We start from the raw sequence: 23,368 nt of genomic DNA, 5'->3' as shown, positions 1-23,368 counted from the left end.
AGCCGCCCCTGGCCCGCGCAGGCGCCGCCCCCGCGGCGGCCGCTCGCGCCCCGACTTCCTGAGGGCGGGCTGGCCGAACATGGCGCCGGGCCGCTGGCGCCAGGGCTGGCCGTTCCTCTGCGCTCTGCTCTTCGTAGCGGCGCTGGGTCCCGCCGTCTGCTTGTCTTCCACCTTCTACAGCCCCGGCGAGCCGCGGAGCAGCGTGCGAGTGCTGTGCGGCTCCAACTGGAGCCTGGTGTTGCAGGGCCAGTGGATGTTGGAGTTGTGAGTAGCGGTCGCTTTCCCGCCCGCCTCGGAGGCAGTATGGCCGGGGGGTGAGAGGGGTTCCCTGCGAGGGGCGGGCATGGCCGGTGACTCCAGCCCCGCTGTGGGGAGAAGGGGGCCGGTCTGGCCTTCCCGCCCTGCAGAGGGGCCGCGCAGCTTCCCCGCCCCGGCGGTGGCTGCCCGGGGACGGCGTGAGGGAGGTAGCGGGCGGTGCCCGTGGTCCCCTCTGCCCGCCCTCAGCCGCCGGGCACACCCTGCGCTCGGTAGGAACTGTCTGACAGAAGGAGCTGCCCCGCTGGGTCCCATACTGTGTGGGTAAGAGTGCCCAAGGTTAAATGGGTCACTCCAGGCAGAGGGGAACGAGGGGTATGGAATGAAGGACATGGAGCTGTTGGAGCGAGCCCACAGCAGGCCACCAAGTTGATCAGAGGGATGGAGCACCTCTCCTTTGAGGAAAGGCTGAGAGAATTGGGTTTGTTCACCCTGCAAAAGAGAAGGTTTTGGGTAACCTAATTGTGGCCTTCCAGTACCTGAAGGAAATTTACAGGGAAGATGGGGCAAGACTATTGACAAAAGCATGTCATGACAGGATAAGGGGGAGTGCCTTCAAACTGAAAGATAGTTGGGTTAAATTGGATATTGGGGAAAAAATTATGTACTGTGTGGGTGGTGAGGCCTGGTACAGGTTGCCCAGAGAAGCTGTGGCTGCCCCATCCCTGGAAGTGTTCAAGGCCAGGCCGGCTGGGGCACTGAGCAACCTGGTCTAGTGGAGGGTGTCCCTGCCATGGCAAGGGATGGAACTGGATGGTCTTCAAGGTGCCCTTCCCACCCAAACCATTCAGTGATTCTGTGAAGCAGCTGTCCCTCAGGTTCTTGTCCGAGTGTCTATGGTTAAACGGGCCACTCCAGCCAGCTCCCCACTGGGGAATAGTGTCCAGCATTGCTCCTTGTCCTGCTCCCACACGAGGGGCTGGCACTGGGCTCTGTGTGAGCTCCAAGAGGGCTGAGTTCGGTACAGAATATTTCGCAGGAGTAGGCTTCCGAAGCAGAATTACATAATGTCCCAGCCTGCCTTCACTCCAAGCCGACTTGAGCTCGGAGTTCTCCTTCAAGGGAGATGCATCAGATTTCATTAACTTCTGACTGACTGTAGTGGTGTGGTGGATTTGCTTGTGCCATGACACAGTTCTTGAAATGCGCCTGACTTTTCCTTTTTTTTTTTTTTTTTTTGGTGGAACTGTCGCTCACCTGCTTGTATTTAGAAGGGGAAAAGGAGCTTGTGGGTTTTTTTTTAAGACGGCAGTGAGTAAAAAAGTAGTTTAAGTAGGCAGTATAGTCACGTGGTACCTGTGGGCTGTGCAGCTACGAAATAGGATTTTATTGTGGCATATGCGCTACTCTGTGCAAGTGCTTGAGTTTGAAACATTTTGGACATCTGAACTCGCTCTCCCTCCTAAGTAGTTAGCTAGCTACTTCAAGTTTCGGTTTGCTCTTGTATTTTGTTTATCTCTAGTCTCTTCTTAGCAGGATGGACTATCAATTCTCTTAAGGCTTTAGTGCTCAGGATCCTACTGGGCCCTGGTGTTAGTCAGTGAATAGGTGGGAACAATCTTGAAACAGCTGATAGTGACCCAGGTGTACCAACTGTTGAGGTTGAGGATTTAGAATGGATTTTGTGTCTCACTTCATTTATTGTGATCTAAAAGGTGGGGAAAAAATAAATTTGTTTTCTCACACTGCGAGATTATGTTTTAAATTGAAGTTTTTTCTCTTGGGCTATCTTAGTCCAATGTGGAAGCAATTGTATAAAAGTTACTGATTCATACACGGGGTGATGAGTTTTAAGGAGGAAGATTATTTATGGCCACTCAAGGTTTTTATTTCTAAGAGAAAATACTTAAATAACTAGTGGTGCATGCCTCTGAAGAAGAAAAAAGAGAGGAACTGACTGGAAATCAGAAGTGGTTGGGATAGCAAACAAAATCATTTGGAAGCCTTTTCTCCTTTTGAAAAATTGCTCTTTGGTTTAGAGTGAGAGGTAGCTGACAGTAGTGATGGTGGCAGAGTTGGTTTTAGTGTTAGCTGGTCATGGTACGTGTTTCTGCATTGCTTAAATGAGACTCTTAATTAATTTTATGCAGTGTTTGATGTGTGAAAGATCCTCGGGTCTCCATGCTATTTCCTGTGGTGCACTACTGGTGCTTTCTGCTTTTCTCCTGAGGAGGAGCCTTTGTCTTTAATGAGGATGAAAACTCCATGCTGCTGGTGTGGAATTAGTGAGAGTTTGAGCTCTAGGATTGATTTTTTTTTTTTTTTTAATGTTTTGCGAGCAGAATCCGGTCCGGGTTTTCCCCCGATCCGCTTTCCGGATGAAATCCGGTCCGGGTTTTCCTCCATCCCTGCTCCCGGCCCTCGTCCTCAAAATATCTCTTAAAGAGGAGAGGAGTAAGGGGGAAATTCAGTTTTGTTTTGGAAGTGAAGCTGGGGCAGGGGTTGGACGCAGTGAGTTTTTCAGTTACAGCCAGTGAGTTTTTCCATGGGCGGTAGCGGCTTCCCTCTTGCCTAAATATGCCTGGTAAGGCTTGTGGCAGAAACTCTGTGTGAGAATTTTCAGCCCAAGTGGCTTCAGTCAGGAGAACAGTGAACACAGACAAATCCGATTCTTGCAGCAGTTTCTATGCTGGTGGATTTTGGCTTCACTGATTTGTATCTGGTTTAGAGCTGGTGATCCAGACAGGAATCCTGCATGTCAGTCCATGGATTCCTTCCATACTGTCTCAGGCTGCTTGGCAGGACTGCAGTAATGTTCAATAAAACCTCATTTGTTTGAAGAACCTCCTATTTATTTATAAGACCTTTGTTTTACAAGCAGTGCTTTTATTAATGCAATTGTTACTATAGCATCTTCATGAAAAAAAATATTTATTTTCATCAACTGCTCTTTTGCAGCCTCCTGCCCTGGTAGGAACAGGTACAGATGCTGTTTTATGCCAGTTTTTCTATTTGGGAAGGTGGAAAATCACTGTGTAATTCCACTTTTTTGTTGTTCCCAGGTGCACAAATAGAGAAACTTAAGTTTGAAATTACTTGTGTGTGGGATCTGTAGCAGGAATAGGATTTTTCTTCCTTCATCCCTCCTAGCTGAGGTGTGTGTACTCGGCTGGTTTTTTGTAAATATTTGGTTATTCGTAGCTGGAAAAATTGCAGGCTCTGGAAGCGCTGCTGCATTTTCTTGATAAAAATGTTTTGGAGAAGGTTCTGTATCTGCCAGACATTGCACCATTTTTTGGATGTTGTTACTATCACAGCACACAGGTCTGGGCTGGAGTGCTGTGAGTCTGATGCTGGAATGAGCTGTGTTAAAACGTTTCCCTACTTCCTTATCTCTAGTCTGTCACTGTGAGATAATGATTCATTAATATGAGGAGTTTTCTTTTTGTCTTTAATATTGTGTCTGTTTGGAACACAGAAAACTTATTTCTGGTCTGCTTACTTAAAAGTGCATTTTACTGTTGTAAACAACACTTGTTCCAAGCTTGATTTATCTTAATTTAACATCCTCTTCTTTTTAAGTAAATTCAAACAAGCAAAGAAACAAAAAAATGCAGCCCATCAATGCACTTGTAGTCTTCATGCCTCTGGTTACAAAAGAAACTATTTATGCTCTTGGTGCATCTGCAGTACTTTATGTGCTTGTTCCCATATAGGGTGTTAAATGTTCTGATTCCCCTTTGTTTCAGCACAGACTTACTGCTGTGTGTACCTGAAAAAGAATGTCTTCATTGTCCATTTTAATTCGAGCCAGGTGAAAATCAGGAGACAGGTTAATAGTCATGTTTCCAAGGCTAGCTTGTTATATTTATAGTATAGGCCCATACTTTTTACTTTTTCATTGTCATTTGTCATTAAACTTTCCCTACTGTCTCGTTGGACAGCTGATTGCAAGGGTTCAGCCCTCCTACCAGCACCTTTTGTCTGTAGTTTCAAGGGAATGTGTTTAAAATGAAGCTGAATGTTTTGGTATTTAGATGGCGTAATGCTTTTAATCAGATGGCTTGAAATACTTTGTGTAAATAAAATCCCAAAGAATTTGCTAAACTATTTAACAATTGCTGTAAGTTAGGTTAGGAGTTGAATAAGATTGAGAATTTTCTGTCACTTAAGAGTGTCTAGTCTCTTATTTCTTGTTAGTATCCAGGCTTTTCTTTGTCCTATTCTGAACAAAAAGAAACCAAAACAACCCAAAACCTAATAAAAACCAAAAAGCCAGGGGAATAAAAATCAAGTTATCAAAACTCTGTTCTGGTTTTGAAGCCTCTGCAGCTCTGCTGGCTGGGTCCAGAAGAAGTGACCAAACATTTTATTTAATAACTGAACACACAGCTGAGTGCTGTGCTGGGCATTGGCTGAACAAAAATTGCAAAAATGTGATGGTGAAGTACCCTCCTTTGTAGAAGAAACAAAACAAAACAGGTGCAGAAGGGGACATAAAAATACGTAGAATGATGGAGCTTAATCTGCTGAAGCTCTGAGAATTCACATAAGTTTTCATTGATTGGTTTGCTTTCTATTTTAAAAATAATTTCTCCGTGTTTAAAAAAAAAAAGGCTTGTCTGGGTTGGAGGGGTTTGGCATTCTGCAGGAAGCTCCTTGTCAGCTTCCAGGGCCTGTGTTGTGGTGATACAGATCTGGGTAAATGACAGGGACCAACTTCTGTATCTTTGGCTGCCACCTGCTCACTTGAAAAGTCATTAAAACTACACCGTTGATGTGGGACTTTTCTTTTGTTGGCATTACAAAGCTGCCTATCCTGCCTCAAGACCTATCTGTATTGAGAAAGTGTCTTTTTATTATTCATTTTTTTATGCTTGTGAAATCTGTAGCAATAAGGCAAAACTATTTAGAAGACTACAAATAAGAACTTAATTCTGATACTGCTTTTACCATTCTGTTGGATACTGTCTCAACACTTCCACTCTAATTTTGATGGTACTCCCAATATGAGCTCCATCAAGCAGCTTGGGGTAAGCAAGTTTTGCTGTTTTTTCTTCAGCAAATACTCTCATGCCTCTACCCGTAAGCTGTTTTTCCTTTTTCCTAGATTCTTGCAACTTGGTGAAATTGCCATTGGAGCAAAGTGTGGAATGGTACTCCGTGTTACATCTGTTCACTGATACTGTTGGTAATGGTAGTGAAAAGGCAGATAAAAAGAGTCAGTTAAATGTACTTGAAAAGGAGTGAATTGGTGAATTCAGTAACCAGCCAGGTACAAGGAGAGATAAGTGGCTTGGAGCTGGAAACTGTGTATCAGCACATCTTGGCAAAGTCGTTCTGTGTTTACTGATCTACTCGGGGTGATATGGCAGAATGGCACCTTTGCTCAAACTGGTTTTAACTTGAGTGAGGTTTTTTGTATTGCCTCAGTGAAGTTGTTGGTATTCGAAATCCAAAGCTTGTTCTTCTGTGCTTTAGATCAGAGATAAATAGAAGTCAAAAGCAAAGTCTGTGTCTGAGAGCGTCAAACTTTGCTTTTCAATTGCTTTCTTTATGCCCTCTGCAAAAAGCTTTAGGTATTGTAATGGAGTAGGAACAGGAGAAAACACCTGGATACTTGGAAATAGTGATTTTAGTTCACTGAGGTCAGTCGTCGTTGCAGTGATAGATGTTTGCTGCCTCATGTATGGAGGGCTGACCGTGTGTGAGAGCATTTCAGCTGTAAAACTGTGCTAAGTAAGAGGTCTGGAAGGATCAGGAATGAGGTGTGTGTTGAGCAATATACAATATCTGCTTGCAGTGAATAGTTTGGCAGGGTCTCACTTTTAGCTATGTGGTGTTTTCAATCTGATTGTTGAATGATGAAGATCAGCAAATTGCCTTTTAATGTGTAACAGGCTTCTGAAAGCTTTCTTTCCTTAACCGAGTGCCCAAGTCTTGATTTAAATTCCAGTGAACTTTGATTTTTAACTTGGAAAGACCTTTTTTCATGCCACGCCTGCTTGCACTGCACCCTATGCCCTCCAAGTTAATTGCGCTACCCCCTTGTGCACAGAGAGAAGAAATGGGAGTAACAGCCCTAAATTTGGTGGTGTTGACAAAGTGCTAATTGTTTCCGGGCCTGCCTGGAGCATGGCAGAAGAAATTTGGTTACATCTGCTTTTGCCAGGGACCTGCTCTTGCATTTTGTGCCTTGAAAAGTAGCAAAGACTGGTTCCACAGCAGACATGGGGGTCTGCTTCCCTGCTCCTACAATTACATTTTTTTCCTAGGAATTTAAGAATGGTAGTTGTACCATAACTTCTGTGGAAATACGAATCAGCCACAGTTCTAAAGGATTCATTAGAAGACCCTGTTGAAATGAAGTACTTCCCTCAGTCCTTCAGGGTGCAGGAAGTTTTTTGAAACTTTTGATAAAGATGATGTAAGTGTCAAGTATTTTAATCTTCAGTAACTTAACCTCCCCTTACACTTTCTTTTGCATCATTTTAAGACTGAGAAAGAGACACAGTTAAGCTTTGGTAATATAATTTTGTTATTTCCAGGAGGCAGTCATGAATTCCTTGATGCCTCAAATGCTGCACAACAAATGCAGACATGAAAGCTTCAGGAAAGTGAGGGTGTTGAGGTGAACAGCAGTGGTAACTCTTGCAGAAATCTGATGTGTATTGCAAGTTCTCTCTTGAACATGTGGGAACAGACTGTTTCCCGGCTGGCAAGAATTGGATGTGTAATTTCAGGAATGTAAAGCAAGTATTTTAATCCTGATTAAATTATTATAAATAATTATAAATAATTAAATTATTATAAAATATAAATCCTGATTAATCCTGTGCTGATGTTCAGCTGGAGTGGCTGGATCTTGTAGCATTGTATGGATCTATTGCCATCCCATGCCCAGTACTGATACTAAAAATCAGGCAGCCAACAACTACAGCTTTTTGTGAAGTTCAGTGTTATGTCCTGTCACTTCTAAACTCTGACGTGGGTAGATTTTAATACTGCTTTGAACTAAATGAAATATTTTCAATCGTATGACTGTTAGTCATGTGTATTAAATATTCCACTTAATTTCATTCGGGAGAAATTTTCATGCATGTCAAATGTAAATATAAATTTTGATGGGGTCTAAATTTCTATTCCAAAATCAGATTTAACAGGCTAAAGGATGTATTAAATTTCAAAAATCTCATGGTGTGAATTTGACACATCTAGAGAAGCTGGATTTAGAAGACAGTCAAATTTCTGTCTTTCATTTTAGATCAACGTCAGCTGCATTATCTGATGGATGTTTGCAGTTTCTTATTTATCAGTCAAGCTCCTATAATAAAATAATCCTGTTTGTAAAGTACAGTATCTGTCAGACTGATATTAAAAGCTCTCTACAAGCCAGCAGCACAATGGAGAGCAGTGCTGCATGTGAGACTTGTTTCCAGCATCTTTTTGAAAGATACTGAGGGTCTGTCTCTTGGCAGGATAAGATTTATGTCCTTTTTTTCAGATGCTTTCACACAGAATGATATTGACTTAAAAAGACAAGATATGGGCTTTCACAGAATAATGAATTTCTAGTACAGTTAAATTAAGAAGTATTTTTAAATTGTGTCCTTTTATCTGCCAAGTGACAAGATTTCATTTTTTTAAATACAGGAGTATTTAAAAGTACAAAGCACTCAGAGTAAATTTAATTCCACCTCTTCTGTGAGAAATGACCTGTTTTACATTAAGCTTTATTGATACGAAACATCTGGGGGTGGCTGGGGATATCTCAGCCACTAAGTAAGCATTCCTGCTGACAGCCAGAGAATAGGAATTGCCAGTCCCTAGGTCAGATAGCAGTGGTGGCAGACAAACCGAAGTAGTAGAGAACCTTGTGAAGGTTCCCAGTGGTGGTTTTGTGCTAAGGATCTTGGACTCTGCCCAGGAGGGAATGTGTTTCTATGGTTCGCAATGGATGCGTGGTGGCATTTGTGGAGCACTGTGACAAGGAGAGTGTCACTAGACTCACTGCTTTTGCTTTTAGAAACCTCCATCCCCGTGGTAAATCAGATTAAAGCCCATAAAGGTCTCTCCTCATTAGTAAAAGGCTAAGTCTGTGCATGGGCAATTGCCCCAGCTCAGTCACAGGCTGTACCTACCAGTCCTGGTTCCCTTGTGTGTGTGACAGGCCATGGCAAGCTGCACAAGTTTGAGGCAGACTTGGCCAACCAAGTTAGGCTAAAATAAATAAAAGTGGCAAAAGGGGTTTTATCAGCAACTTTATCTGCTATTATCCTTTCATATTAGCTGTTCTGTTTCTTGTTTGATATTACCAGTAGGTGCAAAATTGGTTTAATTATTCTGATTGAGAGTGTAGAAAATTCAGCTCTTGAAACATGCACTCCTGTTTTTCTGAAATGAATCCTGGGAAAAAACATGACAGTAAGTATGAGCAGTAGAAATTTGATGTGTGCTCCTTTTAAGTCTCTAATGACTGAGATCAAAAAGGGCATGTTGTGATGTATGGAGTAGTGGGCTAAGGCAAATGCAATTTTGGGAAGTTCTGAGGTGTGGGAAATCAATACAAAATGTTGTGATGAAGGATGCTGCTTCATAGGACAGCCTGGGTTCAATAATTCAGGTAGCTGCCATGGAAATGGATTTTATTCCTATGTAAATAGAATCAATCACAAGTGGTGAGGAATTTGGATATGAATTTCTTAAATCTGTGATTTGTTTTAATAATATGGGAAAGAGCACAGGGATTGATAAAAAAGCTTTCTTGATTGTCTGATTCAGTAGACCTGATTAAGAAAAACTGTAGTTTTCTTTCCTTTTGTGATTGATGTGTTTCTATTTTCTCTGTACGATGAATCAATTTGAATGTCTTTAAGAGTATTAAAATATTTACACTGCCTTCCCCCTTTAGTTACGCTCCTTGGTGTCCAGCCTGTCAGCAGTTTGAGGCGACCTGGGAGAGCTTTGCAAAGGAGAGCGAACGGCTCGGGATCACTGTTGGAAAAGTGGATGTCACTCAAGAACCAGGTATAGCATGAAACAGACTATTTTAATAACAGCAATTATTCAATATAAGTACCAGTTACTACTTCTTAGGCTTCAAAGTCAAAATAATGTTATCCACACTTTGCTTCTCCATACAGTCATGTTTCTGAACTGAAGTTTATAAACTCAATTTGAAGGATTAAAGAATTGAGGGAGTGATCTGGCTTAATACTGAATTAAAAGAGGCTTATTCTCTATTTAAATCTTCTTCACTGGAGGCTGTTGCCTGTCTCATTCCTCCAACCTGTCCACAGAAGATTCCATTCTGTAGCCTGCCATTAGGAGAATTTCAGAGTATGATAGAGGGAGCCTTCTTTAATTAAAAGTTTTTAACCGTTTCCAGCATGGTGCTGGTTTGTTGACTGGTTTAATTGTGGTGGTGTGTTAGATTACAGAGGTTACTGCTGTTTCCTGTTGGTGATGTGCATATGCAAATATGTTTATAAAAACACTTCTCCTAACTATTTACAGAGGCACGAGTGCAATCTAATTTATTCCTTTGGTGACTCCTTTCAGAGTTTTGAGTGTGTCTTTGTACAAGCAATATTAATATTGTATAAACCTCTGCATTTCCTGGGAGTGCTCTGTGCTTGTTTGGGCTTTGAGGGAATAAAGGATTTTATCAGTAGTATCCAAGGACTGAAAGATGAGATGTTGTTAGAAAAAGAAGGCCAAGCTTTTCTGATTTTTCTTTTTGCTTTATAAAGTGTGTGAAAAATGTGTTCATTTTATTAGTTGAAAACATGTTGAACAGATTTACTGTATCAAAGCCCTTGTCTCAGAATCAGCAATCTAAGCTGACAAGAAAATGCCAGCTGTTCTAGACCTTGTGTAGGTTCATGTCTTGTTAAAAGTTCACAAGTATACAAAAATCCTGTATCAAAAAGCTGCATAAACTAATCATTATATAGTGTAATAAAGAGATGAGTTTTAATATTACCTTTCTAAAATAGATGAAACCTTTTTTAAATAGATGTAAACTTAATACTTGAATTTCTAATGTTGCTGAGAGTCCTGATCCCTAAGCATGGCTAACTTCTGCTAGTCTAAGGACTGACCAAAACATGAGTTTGTACCAAAGCTCATGTAATAAACCTACAGCATCCAGTTCAGCACTGAAAGCTGCAGGCATTTCTAAAACTAAGGAATGCTCAAACTGGAAACTAAACATTTATTACATATTTGACCTTTGGTGCTGATGTAATTTGGAAGATATGTGAGTTTCTATGGAGCTTTCCAAAGTTACTGAGGTATTTTTACTGTGGGCTTTGCATCAGCCTTTCAGTTGTTGTGTTTTAAGTGCTCTGTCTCCCTTTCTTGCTTGCACAATGGTACTTTAATTAGTCTTAGTTATGTAACCCCTTCATTGAATTGAAAGTAGTCAAAATGCGTTAAATTAGGGGAAAACCAAGAGATGAGTGCAGAGTTACATAAAATTGCACTTCCAAACCGGCAGGAGAAAGTGGACATTCATGGTGCTTAATTGCAGGAGATGCCTGAAGAATAAACCCAGCGGAGCCTTAATGGCTTCACAGCAGATTTCAGTCACTTGATGTTCCAGCCTTAAAGTGCTTCCTCTTGCCTCATCTTCTCCATTGAAACATTCAGTGTGGAACAAGCAAATTGTGGAGATGCTTCTGGATCCTTAAGTTCTGCATATTTGTGGTGACTTCTTTAAGCTCCCAATCACAACATTTACCTCTGAATTGAAACAAGACTCCATGGATCTTCTGTGTCTTCTTTGAGTAGTTGGCTGAAAGCAGCTGGAGTTCTAGATGACATCTCTATTCTCTCTACATTTTCAGGGGCGTGCATGTGCAAATAGAAAATTTTTTAAAATTATTATTCTTGATTAGCTGTTTTCATAATGGATGTCAGTTTTTGATTTGCAAACAGAGACAGATGCCTAACTGTATTTCAGATTGAACTAGTAGCCAGTTCAAGTTTGCATTAAACAGGCACCAAAACAATTCAGTGTGTTCTTAAATTTTGTAGCTGACTCACATCTGGTTTTACCAATCTAGGGAGGTGCCTTAGATAACCAGCAAACCTCCACCTAAAGCGTTGGGGATGCTTAGATGTATTTCGTAACTTTTAGATCTCAGTGTGGCTTCTGAGGTGTTCACCCTAGGATAGGCCACAGGTAAGAGGTTTGAGCTGTTTTGTTTCCTTTGCCTGAGTGGTGTTTGTAAGAACTTCAGAGAGCCTTTCAGTCTTCCCACGACTTTCTCTGTTCTTAAGCTAATTATGTTCTTTATGACTCTCCACCCAGTTTTCCTTGTGCAGCTGGGCTGTCTGCTTTATTCATTCTGCTCTTACACTTGTGGGTTTGTTTGCATTGTATCTCCCTGTGCTGGCACAACTTTGAGCTGTCTCAGGAAGTTTTTCATCACCCTGCCTCTCGTAGCAATAAAGGCAGAGAAAAAAGCCACAACCCTTTGATGCCTATTCCATAGAGTAATTCAAACTAGGGAAAACATCACCACTGAAACTTTTAAAAATACCTGGCTTACTTCAGTATGGCTCATCTTTGTCTCTAAAGGCAGAAACCCTCTTGCTACAATACTTTTCCATGGCTAATCCTGGTGCCTAGAGCTGTTTGCTTTATTGAAGGCTGAATAAGGCCTTCATTTCCCAAAAGATTTTCACATAATTTTATAAAAGGCGAAGTTAAATAACTGTACTCTTTACACTGGTACTTTATATGAATTGCAGTTGCTGGCTGTAGGAATTCAGCCCTTTCTAAGGGACTCCGAGCGCATCTAATGCTGGGCTGGTCCAAAACTTCAGCTGGGTGCAAATACTGATGAGACAAATCCATTGATGAGGAAAACTACCTCTCAGTAAACATTCTTCCTTAATTTGTTACCAATATTTAGTATCTGTTCCTGTTTGTAGCATATCTGAAGACAAACTGTTAACCTGTATTTACAAAACAGTGGTGAAAGCTGTGCAGCCTGCTGCTCGCAAGTCTAAAATACGGATCTGTAGGTATTTATAGATAAGTCAGAATGCTGAGAAATTTCAGTGTTACTGATCTGTTTGTGTTGTCTTCTTCCCTTTTTAGGCTTGAGTGGTCGTTTCTTTGTCACAACACTTCCTACAATCTACCAGTAAGTGTGTCATACTGGAAACTGCAGCTATTGACTCCTACTTGTCACTTGATTTAATCTGTAAATGAAATGTGGGGGAACATGAAAGAAGAGTGACTTCTGATTTCAGCTCAGGTTATTGTAGCTTTGGTTGCATGATAAAATCCTTATCTGAGGCTTTTCTTTAGTTTAAATGACTTTACTAAGTTTCCCTGTTATCCATACTAATTAAAAATGGATCAGAGAAGACATTTGCTGTATCTCTTCTCCAATGAGATGATATCATCCTTAAAATATTGAACTCTTCATTAAGTCAGAGCATTATGAGTTGTGCAGATATACAAACAAATACATATATATGTAAACTTTTAATTCTGAGTTGTATTTAGAAATGGTTTGGTTGTTAACCTTGTGTGCTTTGTGTAGTGTATTGCATTTACTGTAGTGCCAGAGAATATTTAAGAAAAATAGCATCTTTATAAATGGCAAAAGCTCATGCTGTTTAAAAACTGGGATTTTTCCATCATGGGTTACAGTTCCCAAACCTTCAGCTCCCAGCAAGTGAAATCTATAATGTATGTGGGGATTTTGGTTGGGGGCTGTCTGTGCTGATGGGAGTTTGTTTTGTAGTGCCAACGATGGAGTGTTCCGCAGATACCGCGGCTCCCGGACCCTGGAAGATCTTCAAGGCTACATCTTAGAGAGGAAATGGGAAGCTGTGGAGCCTGTAGCAGGATGGAAGTCTCCCTCTTCTATAATGTAACACTTGGCTTTTATTAACAAGAACTATGTTTTGTAACTCGTTATTCATTAAGGGTCTTGTGTTGATAGTTTAGACAAAAGGCCTTTATTCCCTAGACTTGCAGGCTTTGCAGAAGCAATCATTATTGACAGCCTGATTCCCAGCTTCTCACCTTTAAAGGTAGTTTATTTTCTGCATTTGCTTTTGTTTGTGCTTGCTAAGGCTTGTTTATGTCATCTTTGAAAAGAGATTAAGAAAAAAAAATACAGCCAGTGAGCATTATGTAAAGTGGCATTTCCAGTATCTGCTGCGGCCTGGAATCAAGCATGTGTTTATGTAGATTATTACTTCCTGACTTCTGGCTACTGGGCAGCCTTCAGCTTTAAGGATTTCTTGTTTATTTATTTACAAGAGAGTCTTTTGTCCCCCTTTGGAATACCAAACAGTGTAGTGCTTACAGAATACATAAGAATTTCAGGGAGGTGGATTTGCTTAGAAATAGTGTAGAAAGCTTGCATGACAGGATGAACTAAAGATGTGAGTGGCCTGCAGTTCATTCTGGCTGAAGCTATTTTGTGTAAATTCACAAAGATCCGGAGGAGGGTCCTTATTTTTCATGTGAGAGGGAGGAAGAGCTGTAGGATATTTAGGAATGGGGAGACGAGCTACAGGGCTACTGTGAACCTGTCCTTCCATTTCCTCGTTTTCCAGGATGCATGGCATGGCAGGGCTGTTTCACTTCTCAGGATGGATCAGGGTAAGTAACTGCATAGTGTTTCCCATACTCCCTTTTTATGTTTAGAATAATAATATGTTTAAAAGTCAAAACATAACTGAATATTTTCATTATCCTTTTATGAGAGTTCATTTTGCCTTGCATCTACTGCACATTGGTTGTATGATATCTTTGCACTCTTAAGTCTGTAGTGCCAGGGTTCTATGCCAACTATGGCAGCTTGATTGTAAAGATTGTCATCCATGATGAAAATACTGATTGGAATGAGAGAATCTTCAAGGCTATAAAGTAGCTTTTTGAGAGCTGCTGCAAAAATGGTTGTAAACAGCAGCAATATGTTAAATGTATACCAGGTTCTCTTACTTCATGCTATTGCTAAAGATAATCCCCAGGTTCCTTTTCAGAGTTGTGAATGAGGCTCCTCTGCAATTTGTTTGCATTGTGTCTTGCACAGAAGGGAGGGCAAGGGGGTTATTTTTTAGTAATAATTTCTGCATCTGGGGTTCAAACTGACAACACCATTTACACAGGAACATGATGAATTTGGATAATAAAGTGATTATCAGAAGTAAAGGAGAAATGCTTAGCTATTCTGAAGTGTGCTTTAAAATATCAAAGCATATTTTACTTTAAAATATTTCAAGATGCTTTCATTTGGGAGCTATCCAGGTTTTTCCATGACATCCAAATACTGAGAAATTTCAGACCTTTCTGGTTTTGGTCACAAAACATCCTCTTAAAACCTTTGAGTGTCACTGAGATTGAGAGACTGTATTTGATTGCAGCAAAATACATTATTCTTGTAAAATGTGCTTCAGAAAAGAAATGTAGTTGAGAGTTAGAACAGTTTGTATCACTTCTACTGAGCATCAAACTAACACAGAATCAAGCAGAGCTCTGAGTTGTGTATCTTTGATTCTTTCACTGGGTAGTACTTACTTTTTATAGACTTCTGGTGTTTCTCTTCCATGGTTGCTCGGTACTGGTGTTGTTTCACTGTAGTTTCCTTCCTGAAAGATAAACTGTTCTGGGAAGAAACCTGTAATTTGCTTTCCACTTTGAATATTTCAGCTGTACATTTCCTCATTCCTCCTGCTCTGCTGTCTTATGCTTTAATAAATACCGGAAGATGTTCTGACATTTAAAAGAAAACTCTTGGAATCTCTGTATTTAAACTCTTGTAAATGTTGATTGCGGTTTGTTTTGAAAGAGATTTAATGTCGTAATTGACTTCCTACCAGCTCATCTGACTCGATGTGCTGCTTGATTCAGCCAGTTGAATTTGTAGGTTTGAGGAACGGACTAGAATTTGAAAGAAATCTTAATACTGTGTTTGGATTGTTATATTTAAATTTAGAAGTGAAATCATTTATTCAGTGTATGCCTAGAGTGTGTGGGTCCTTTTAAGATCTAAAAAGCTTCAGTAAGAACTAAACGGCTTAATTCTACTTAATGAAGAGTTGGCACAGAGAGATCGAGGATGTTGTGATACTTTCCTGCCACCTCTGAGGCTCCTCATACACCCATCTGCAGTAAGGTTGTGTATGGCATCTGTAATGCTGAGCGTCTCAGGGAGAAGGAATTGTGCATCCTCTGCTTAAAAAGCCTTTTAATGTGAACAGATTGGTACAAAACCCCAAGATTTAATGGTGTCAAAAGGGGAAGACTTCAGTATGAATACTGTTAAATGAAAGGTCTTAATCAGACAGCAATTTATGTAATGGTATTGGCAGTAGGATTCCTAAGTGGTTTTAGGTATGAAGTTACTAAGTATTTTCTTCTCATTTCCAGCAAATTCATAACTACCTCACTGGCACTCTTGGAGTTCACGTTTGGGTTTCCTATGCCATCTTCATCTTGGCTACCTTACTGATTGGCCTGTTGCTGGGTTTGGTAAGAAAACACATTATTTTTTTTTTCCAGTTACCTAGAACTCTTGCTTTGCATAAACATGTGAAAAAAGTAAAACCAACTTTGCTCATAAGATATACTTAAATATGCCTTGCTTTAATAATACATTATAAAATACTGATATCTCTTCCCTGATATCCAGAATGTGTTAAAGTGGTTCAAAGCTGTCCCAGGGAGGTTTAGGCTGGACATTAGGAAGCAGAGCATGGTCAAACACTGCAACAGGCACCCCAGAGAGGTGGTCAGTGCCCCAGGCCTGTCACTGGTTAAGAAGCATTTGGACAATGCTCTCAATACAAATCAGGTCACCTTCTAATGAACTCTGTGCTTCAATTTAGATTTGTTTCGTCCATCCACTAAAATGAGTGATTCTTGTATTGGCCTTTTTGTATCTATGACTGTTCTACTTAAGGGTTGAATGTGTGTGGTCAGTGGATCAAGACTCCAAATTTCTAAGAGCACAGGCTTTGTGGAGGTTTTATTAACCAGAGAGGAATTGGTTTTGTAGGAGTCAGCAACGTAAGGGTGCTGCCACACTGTTACTCAAAGTCAAAGGATAAAAATATTTTTTAAAGCTTTGAAGATTTGGGGGGTTTAAGTTCAGATTAGTTGCCTGTTCCACAAGTGCATTCTGCAACTGCAAGAATGGTTTAAACAGTTCTGCTAGTTACTGGTTTAACCTGCTGCTAAGTCACTATTCCTCATAGGAAGATTAAAGCTTGTTTCTGGGACTTGGATCTCTGCCCTTCAGCACAAATATTAGTGAAATAAAGAAAAATTTTGGGAGTGTTTCTCAGTAGTACTGGGGGGTGATTTCAATGCAGTTGAAATTTGAATTTAGGCAAAACCACATTTTTATACATGATGTGCGTACAGAATTGTTGTATACAAGCAAATGTTTTTGATTATTCATTTTCAACAGCTGCGTTTTTCTAGATGATAGATTTTCACCAAACGAGTGCAAATCAAGTTAGTATAACTAGGAGCAAGCGAATATCATGTTTTAAAAGAAACTTTCCTTCTTACTCCTTCACTAAAAAATGCCCAAACTGGAAAAACCTAAAAAAATGTGAAGTTAATCTCTCAGCTCTTTCCAAAAAGCTTTTCAATGATTGAAATATATTTCTTTCACATGGTGTCAGCTCTCTCTTTTTCTTTGCACTATTCTTAGCATGTGACAGTGAGGCACAAATGTCTTCCTTGCATTTTGAGTGTCCTGTGCTGGGCTGGTTAAATAACAAGCACAAAAGGTGGAACACACATCTGTATTGGGGAGCTGGGGGTAGGAATAGAATAACATCCCAAAATACAGAAAAACTTGACCAGTATTTTTTCATAGATTTTCAAAAAGTAAAAATCCTCAGCTGTGTTCTGAACTGTTCTTCAGATGGAGGCAGTGTCAGTACTGAATAAATTTAGGAAAGTAGGAGGCAGAAAATGGGTAGTAGAAAGCAGGGAATGCTGGTTAGTACACACTGAGAAAGCACTTTTTTTACGTGGTTTTATTTAGCTCTTATCTCTAAGCAAGATAATACAATTTTGTAAACTTTATTGTGTTTATCTATCTAAAAAGAATGAGTGCAGGGACTCTTGCAATTGCTAATAAATACCTTTTTTATTATTGCTAATAAATGCCTTCTTCCTTTCCACAGATCCTGGTTTTGATTTCAGACTGCCTTTGCCCAACCAAGTCAAAATACAGAGCTGAAACGCCTGGTAAGAGCTCTTAAGGGAGTGAGATGCTGTAGTTTAAAGTGTAAATTTGTAGGAGAGAGGGCAATACACTGTTCAGACCGTAGGTGTGTACTAATAATCCAGGAGACAAGTAAAATTGGTTTGTCTTTGGTTTGTAACTTGGTGGAACAAAATGAAAGCCTGTCTGTGCCTGATACGCAAGGAAAATAAATGGAAGTGGAGGAGAAATACTACTGAAGGTTTAATGAAATAACTGAAAGATAAGGAAAAGTTTTCAATCACAGGACCACAGAATGATTCAGGTTGGAAGGGACCTTAAGGATCATCTGGTTCCAATCCCAGTTGGAATAATAATCCTAATCAGTAATAATGTTCATCAGTATTTCAGAGTGTGTCCCTGGTGATGCAACTTTAAAAGGCATTGTTGTGAGATTCAGTCTAACTGCAGTCTCTGCTTTGTTTAGAAGAAGCAATTACCAAGGATAACGTGGAGAACGCGGCGTTGGAAGAGCCGGAGGAGGCTGCAGAGCTTTCCGCAGATGAGGTGGAAGAGGCTGCAGATGTGAAAGATCTCTCAGATGGAGAAGATGCAGCAAATTCAAGTGCTGATGAGTTGGAGGAGGATTTACCACTTGGAAAAGAATCAGGGGAAGAAGAAATGGAAGACTTAAGTGAACAACCTTTAGCTGAATCAGAGACTGAAAGCACAGTGAGACAGCGGAAAAGTCAGGGGGCTGAGAAGGAACTATAGTTTTCCCAGTGGTGTATTTTGTACACTTGGACCAAAGAAGTGTCAGACCCCCTCAGGGTCTGAAGCTGGAGCTTACACTTGATTTGTCATTGGTGTTTACGCAAAGCTCTGCTCTGCCAGCAGGCTCCTCTTTTTTTAAGCTTAGTACTTGCTTACTTTCTTTGATAAGCACATTGGCTGTGTGTTGTGTGACTTTAGCTGTGACAATCAAAATCAGTGTCTTATCTGTTCCATGTCCTCTCAGAGAAAAAGGGGGTGTCAGCCTCAGTTCACCAGCTGTGAAATGAACACTCTGTGTGTGTCCCTCTAAAGACTGACCTGGGCAAGATCAGGACTTTTAACTCCACAGTAGCTTGGCAGGACTGTGACTTTTCTTCTGAATGTTGATTGTTCCCAAATGCCACAGAAGCAACAGAGACGATTCACTAGTGAAAGGGGGCACCTTACTGGTCTTCTATCAAAAATGTTGTGTACCATGGGTTTGTTTTTATCACTTTCAAGCACCTTTCTCTTTCATTTCTATTCATGTTTGTTTTAGAAGTTGATCCTGCAGCTCACCCCGAGGTGTGTCAGTTTTTGGTGATCCTGAGGCTTTGCAGCTTGAGTTGTTTGAGCCAAGGAGTTGGGGTAATTAAAAACCTCAGGCAAAAAGAGAGTGGCAGCTAAATGTTTAAAATATGTTGGAACTTTCAAAAGGTTTAAAGGAAATTGTTTTGGTCAGGGGAAATTTTTTTTTTCTTTTGGTAATTTGTTCCTAGCAGGAGATTGTAGCAGGAAATATTCACTTTGGAGTCAGTAAGTTGTATATTTCTTGCCAGTACAAGCTTGTCACATGCAGTGCTGTCCTGCCATTTCCGCCTTGGAATGCTTCTGGCAGAACTCAAGCTGCTCTAGTGATGTTATCTGAAGAGGCACTTAGGGTTTTACCTTTGATCACTTTTCTACTTTTGGAACCATCACATTGGGAAAATAGAGGGGCACATGTGGGTAGTGGGGAGAAGCTTTGGGTTTTGCTTTTTATATCAGAATAAAAGTGTGTGTGTTGGACTGTGTAAAGTGAAAATGGCTTGTCAGGTAGACAGCATTAGGTGTGGTTAGACTTGGGTCATGAAACGTATCAGTGTATCACCCCTTTGGGTTAATATGTAAGTCTTTTTTGGGAAGGAGTACCCTCAGTGAGATCCTGTGTGTTCCTGCTTTGTTGATGTATGACCACGAGCGTAAGATGTGTCCTAATCTTGATATTATTTAAAAAAAAATATATATATTGCATAAACCTTGCTAGCATGCATGAATTTCATCTTGTTCTTCAAGAATGAAGAGTAGTCAGAGATGAGATCATCTCTCATTAGCAGAGAAGTTGCAAGTGCAAAATGCTGGTTTCCTTTGAGACTGAGATTAATAGGGCCAATGGGTGTTGAAAGCTGTTTTGTTGTTGTTTTTTAATGCTCATAAAGAACATATTTTCTAAGAAAGCTCAACTTTACCATCTATGTCCTGTCACGTTTTGAAACTGTTAGAAACTTTGCATTTGTCTGTTAGAGCTCCTCAAAGAAGAAAATTACACTGCATATCCTGAATTTGAAGTTTCTTATGGAATACTCCCAGTCTGGAGCTTGAGTTCCATATAGTGGACACCTGTAAATGTGCTTTCACACAGGTGAAAACATAGACTTGATAATATCTATACATTGCACTATCTTGAGAATAGTTTGTGGTGTTTGGGTGTTGTCCCGTGTAACTGAGCAATTGTAAAGCTGGCAGGCAGCAGAACTCAGCAGTAGGTGAGGCACACAGCAGCTTTTTGAAAGCTAAACTTCTATCTGCAAAAATCAAGAAAACTCTGTGGCCGCTGCAGTGTGAAGGGAAGAACTGTGCACTTGGAAGACAGTAAGGTGTTCTCACAAGAGTTGGATTTCCCTGCGGTGTCTTTGGATTTCACAAGCAAACAAACCCACAAATGGCACTTTGTCCTACGAGGCGCGTGGTTCGTGAGGATCTCTCTGTGGGAGAGATCAGAAGTCCCTTTGTGTGGTGTGTCTGAAGTGTCTGCTCACATTTCCTCTGTTGTTGCATGTCACAGTTGGGTTTAGGTTATTTAAACCGAAGATAAGGAAGTGTTTTCCATCGTGATAGACTGAACTGTGAGATCACTGATGAGCAGGGATTAAGTAAGCCGGCAGTAGGCGACAGCAGTGTAGATCTGTCTTTATTTGGAGAATCTGGAATCTGGAAATGAGCTTGGTCAGGCTCCTGAGGGTTCTTGAACATAGGATGAACGTTGTTCCTGAGTTTTCATTAATAAAGTAGGGAGTGCATTTGACCATATTTGACATGTATTGGCGTATCTTATTACAAAGATCACTAAATTGTGAGTAAGGCTTTGCACAGAAAAGGTGATACTGTGCAACCACTGATCTCTCCGACTTAATTTTACATTTGTAGGAGAATTACTGTAGTGTGGTACTGGAGATACTAATTTTTGACTAATGTTTGTCTGGAAAACAGCAAGCAGCAAACACTCTAAAGGCTAAATTTGTGTTTAACAGAAAAACTATTAGCTGTAGAAGTGTCATGTTCATATACCTTCCAGGATCAGGTTTTTTTCCACTAAAACACATTTTAATTGAATCATGTGAGTAGTGCTAATTAGACTGTTACAATAGTATTAAACTTGGTGTGTTTCCAAAAAGTCAGGATCAACCTTTTGTGCAATCTGGGTGTTCTGTTATCTCTGTTCTGTAAGGATTAATCATAAAGAAATGGAACTTGTTCTTGCAACCCCAGTATAGACAAAAGGGCCTTGGAGAAGCTGCTGCTGGCACTGTTCAAAATGTTTTGATGAAGGACAGGCCCTTAAGGCTTGTGAACTAGAGCTGTGTGTCAAAATTAATTTAAGATTGTTGAGAAGCAATTTAAATATCAATTGGGCTGCTTGCCACTGGAATGGGAATTCTTAACAGCGAGTCATGAAAAAAATCTGGCATGTTCCTTTTTCAAGAGGCTGGCTATCCATCCAGCATTCCAAACCTCCTGTCCTTGGGATCTGTGTGAAACTTCTATGCATGTCTTGGAATGCTCTGTCTCTACTGCCCCCGTGGGGGTGGCATGTGTTATGTGGGCGTTCTTCCTGGAAATGTTACACAGGGTTGTCTGTTACACGAAAGTGTTGCAAATTTATACTTATGCGTATTTTTACTGAAATGCCACATAAATTTTGTATTTATGACCTGCTTGGAGTCATTTTCATTTCCTCGGTGTGGAGTTGGCTCATCTGTGTTGTTAACAAAAGGTATTTTTTTTATATAATGCTGATCTTCCAATTAATCATAGAGGTTGTGACTTGTGAAGATTCCTTAAAAATCTTTAAAAGTAACCTGGGCATCAATGAAGTGTTTCCTTTTGGAGGGTTTTCCTGCAGTAATCAGGGCTCTTAGAGCTACACAAGGTAGCTGGGTTGCTGCACAACAACGTAACTGAACCGTTAAAGGCTTTACCTCCACATGAGGTAATTCTTTACCATCCCTGGGAAATCCCCTAACTCTGCCAAAGCTGTGCTGACTCCCTCTGGGATTTGGAGGTCGGCAAGGAGAAGTGTACAGACCTAAAGGAGCCATCCTCAGGTTGTGGCTCACATTCCAGGCAGTGCTGCAAGAATAGGCTGTAGGGGCAGCTGTGCCAGAGGGAGAAGAGACTGCCAGGAACCATCGCTGCGACCTCCTTGGATGGTGTGACCTGCCACTGGATCTGGCACCTGGGTTCATTCTGCTCAGGTGAGTTACCTGAGCTGCCTCTCCCTGTGAACAGAGCAGCTGCAGGGCCTGGGCCATTTGCCATTCACTTTGGTTTCCTTCTTTTCCACTGTGTTCATTTCCTAATGCAAAGTGGAAGCTGGAATGGTATCAGATGAAGCCTTGAGAGCATTTTGTTTGCTGTTTCATCAGCTGCTTCTTGTTCTCTTTTGTGACGCGAGAATATGAAGTCTTCTCAGTGAAAACAGCACGTGGAAGGCTGCAGGCAAAATCTGATCAGGTTTTGAAAATTACTTTGGTTAAGCAATCAGAGAAATCCAAGCTCTAGTTTTGTAGAGGAAATACTGAAGATACTGTCTGGTGGCTGAACTAAAGTGGTAGAAAAGCTTGGTTTTTCTGTCTAGAACTGGACCAGTTCTGGGAATGCAGCTGCCTAGCAGTGTGTGCTGTCATTCCCTTTCCTACTGGGGAATAAGTTGTGTTTCACTTCAGTGAGCACTGTGATGATTACTTATTTTTAACCAAACATCTTCATTCCTCTCCCATTAGAAAAACACTTAAAACACTCAGTTTTTACTTTCACTTCATCTTTCCTGAGGAGAAAGGAAAGCTCCATATTTAAACATACAGGAACAAATGGGGATTTAGTTATCCTAATATTTTAATTTAAATTTCCATTTTATATGGAAAGGCTTTTTTGTGGCTCATTAGAGTTTCTTGGAGCCTGCTGGTACTTCAGACTTTTTATATCTGTTAATCTGGATTCCAGGGGAGTGTGGGAGCTGAACCTGGGCACCATGGATTTTCCTGGCACAGGCTGTGCCAGTGCCTCACGTGCTTGCAGAGGATGCAGAAAGGACAGTGGCTATTCCAAGTGTCAGTCTACATCAGGAAATTAAAAGATCACCCTTGATAAGGGCACTTTTTATGTCTTTGTTGCTGTGGCTGGGGGGACAAAAGTAACACAGATCTTCTTTGTGAATCTGCCATGGACTGGTTTCATTGTACTTAGAATCATCCAGCTCCTCCCAGGAGAATCAGTCCTCTACTCAATGCTCCACTCTTCTGCCATTCCAGCAGCCTCCAGACTTCCTGGCTGACTTCCCAAAGTAGACATCCAGGGGCCTGTTCCAGCCACCTGCTCACTGCTGGATGGCCAAGGAACTGTCCTCATCCCTGCAGCGTCCATTGGTTTAGACTCCCATGGTGGAGTTGCCAGATGGCTGCTGGGGTAAAAACCCCACAAATATTTTCTGTTGGTTCTTCTGACTGACTTGGAGGGGACAAGGTGAATTGGTCCAGCTTTGACTGATGTGAGATGCTATCCAAAACCACTCTAGAAAATGGGTATTTTATGACTTTATTTGGAGAAATTGTTTGTGGGGAATC

The 23,368-nt window shown here is 40.8% G+C and overlaps 1 protein-coding gene across 1 annotated transcript; it reads left to right on the top strand.

Moving 5' to 3' along the window:
- Window positions 1-79: 79 nt before the first annotated feature.
- On the top strand, window positions 80-21,402 carry TMX4 (thioredoxin related transmembrane protein 4; the record flags this gene model as incomplete). The annotated part of the gene is made up of 8 exons (XM_082276708.1): window positions 80-264; window positions 9,167-9,282; window positions 12,368-12,413; window positions 13,023-13,151; window positions 13,846-13,891; window positions 15,662-15,763; window positions 17,434-17,497; window positions 17,941-21,402. The coding sequence occupies 8 exons, from the start codon at window positions 80-82 to the stop codon at window positions 18,225-18,227; spliced, it is 975 nt and encodes a 324-aa protein (XP_082132834.1). The 3' UTR covers window positions 18,228-21,402.
- Window positions 21,403-23,368: the final 1,966 nt, after the last annotated feature.

Source organism: Coloeus monedula (genome assembly GCF_965178545.1).
Source record: "Coloeus monedula genome assembly, chromosome: 2".
Taxonomy (NCBI): domain Eukaryota; kingdom Metazoa; phylum Chordata; class Aves; order Passeriformes; family Corvidae; genus Coloeus; species Coloeus monedula.
The sequence above is the reverse complement of the archived record's forward strand: the minus strand, read 5'-3'. Positions and strand labels throughout refer to the sequence as shown.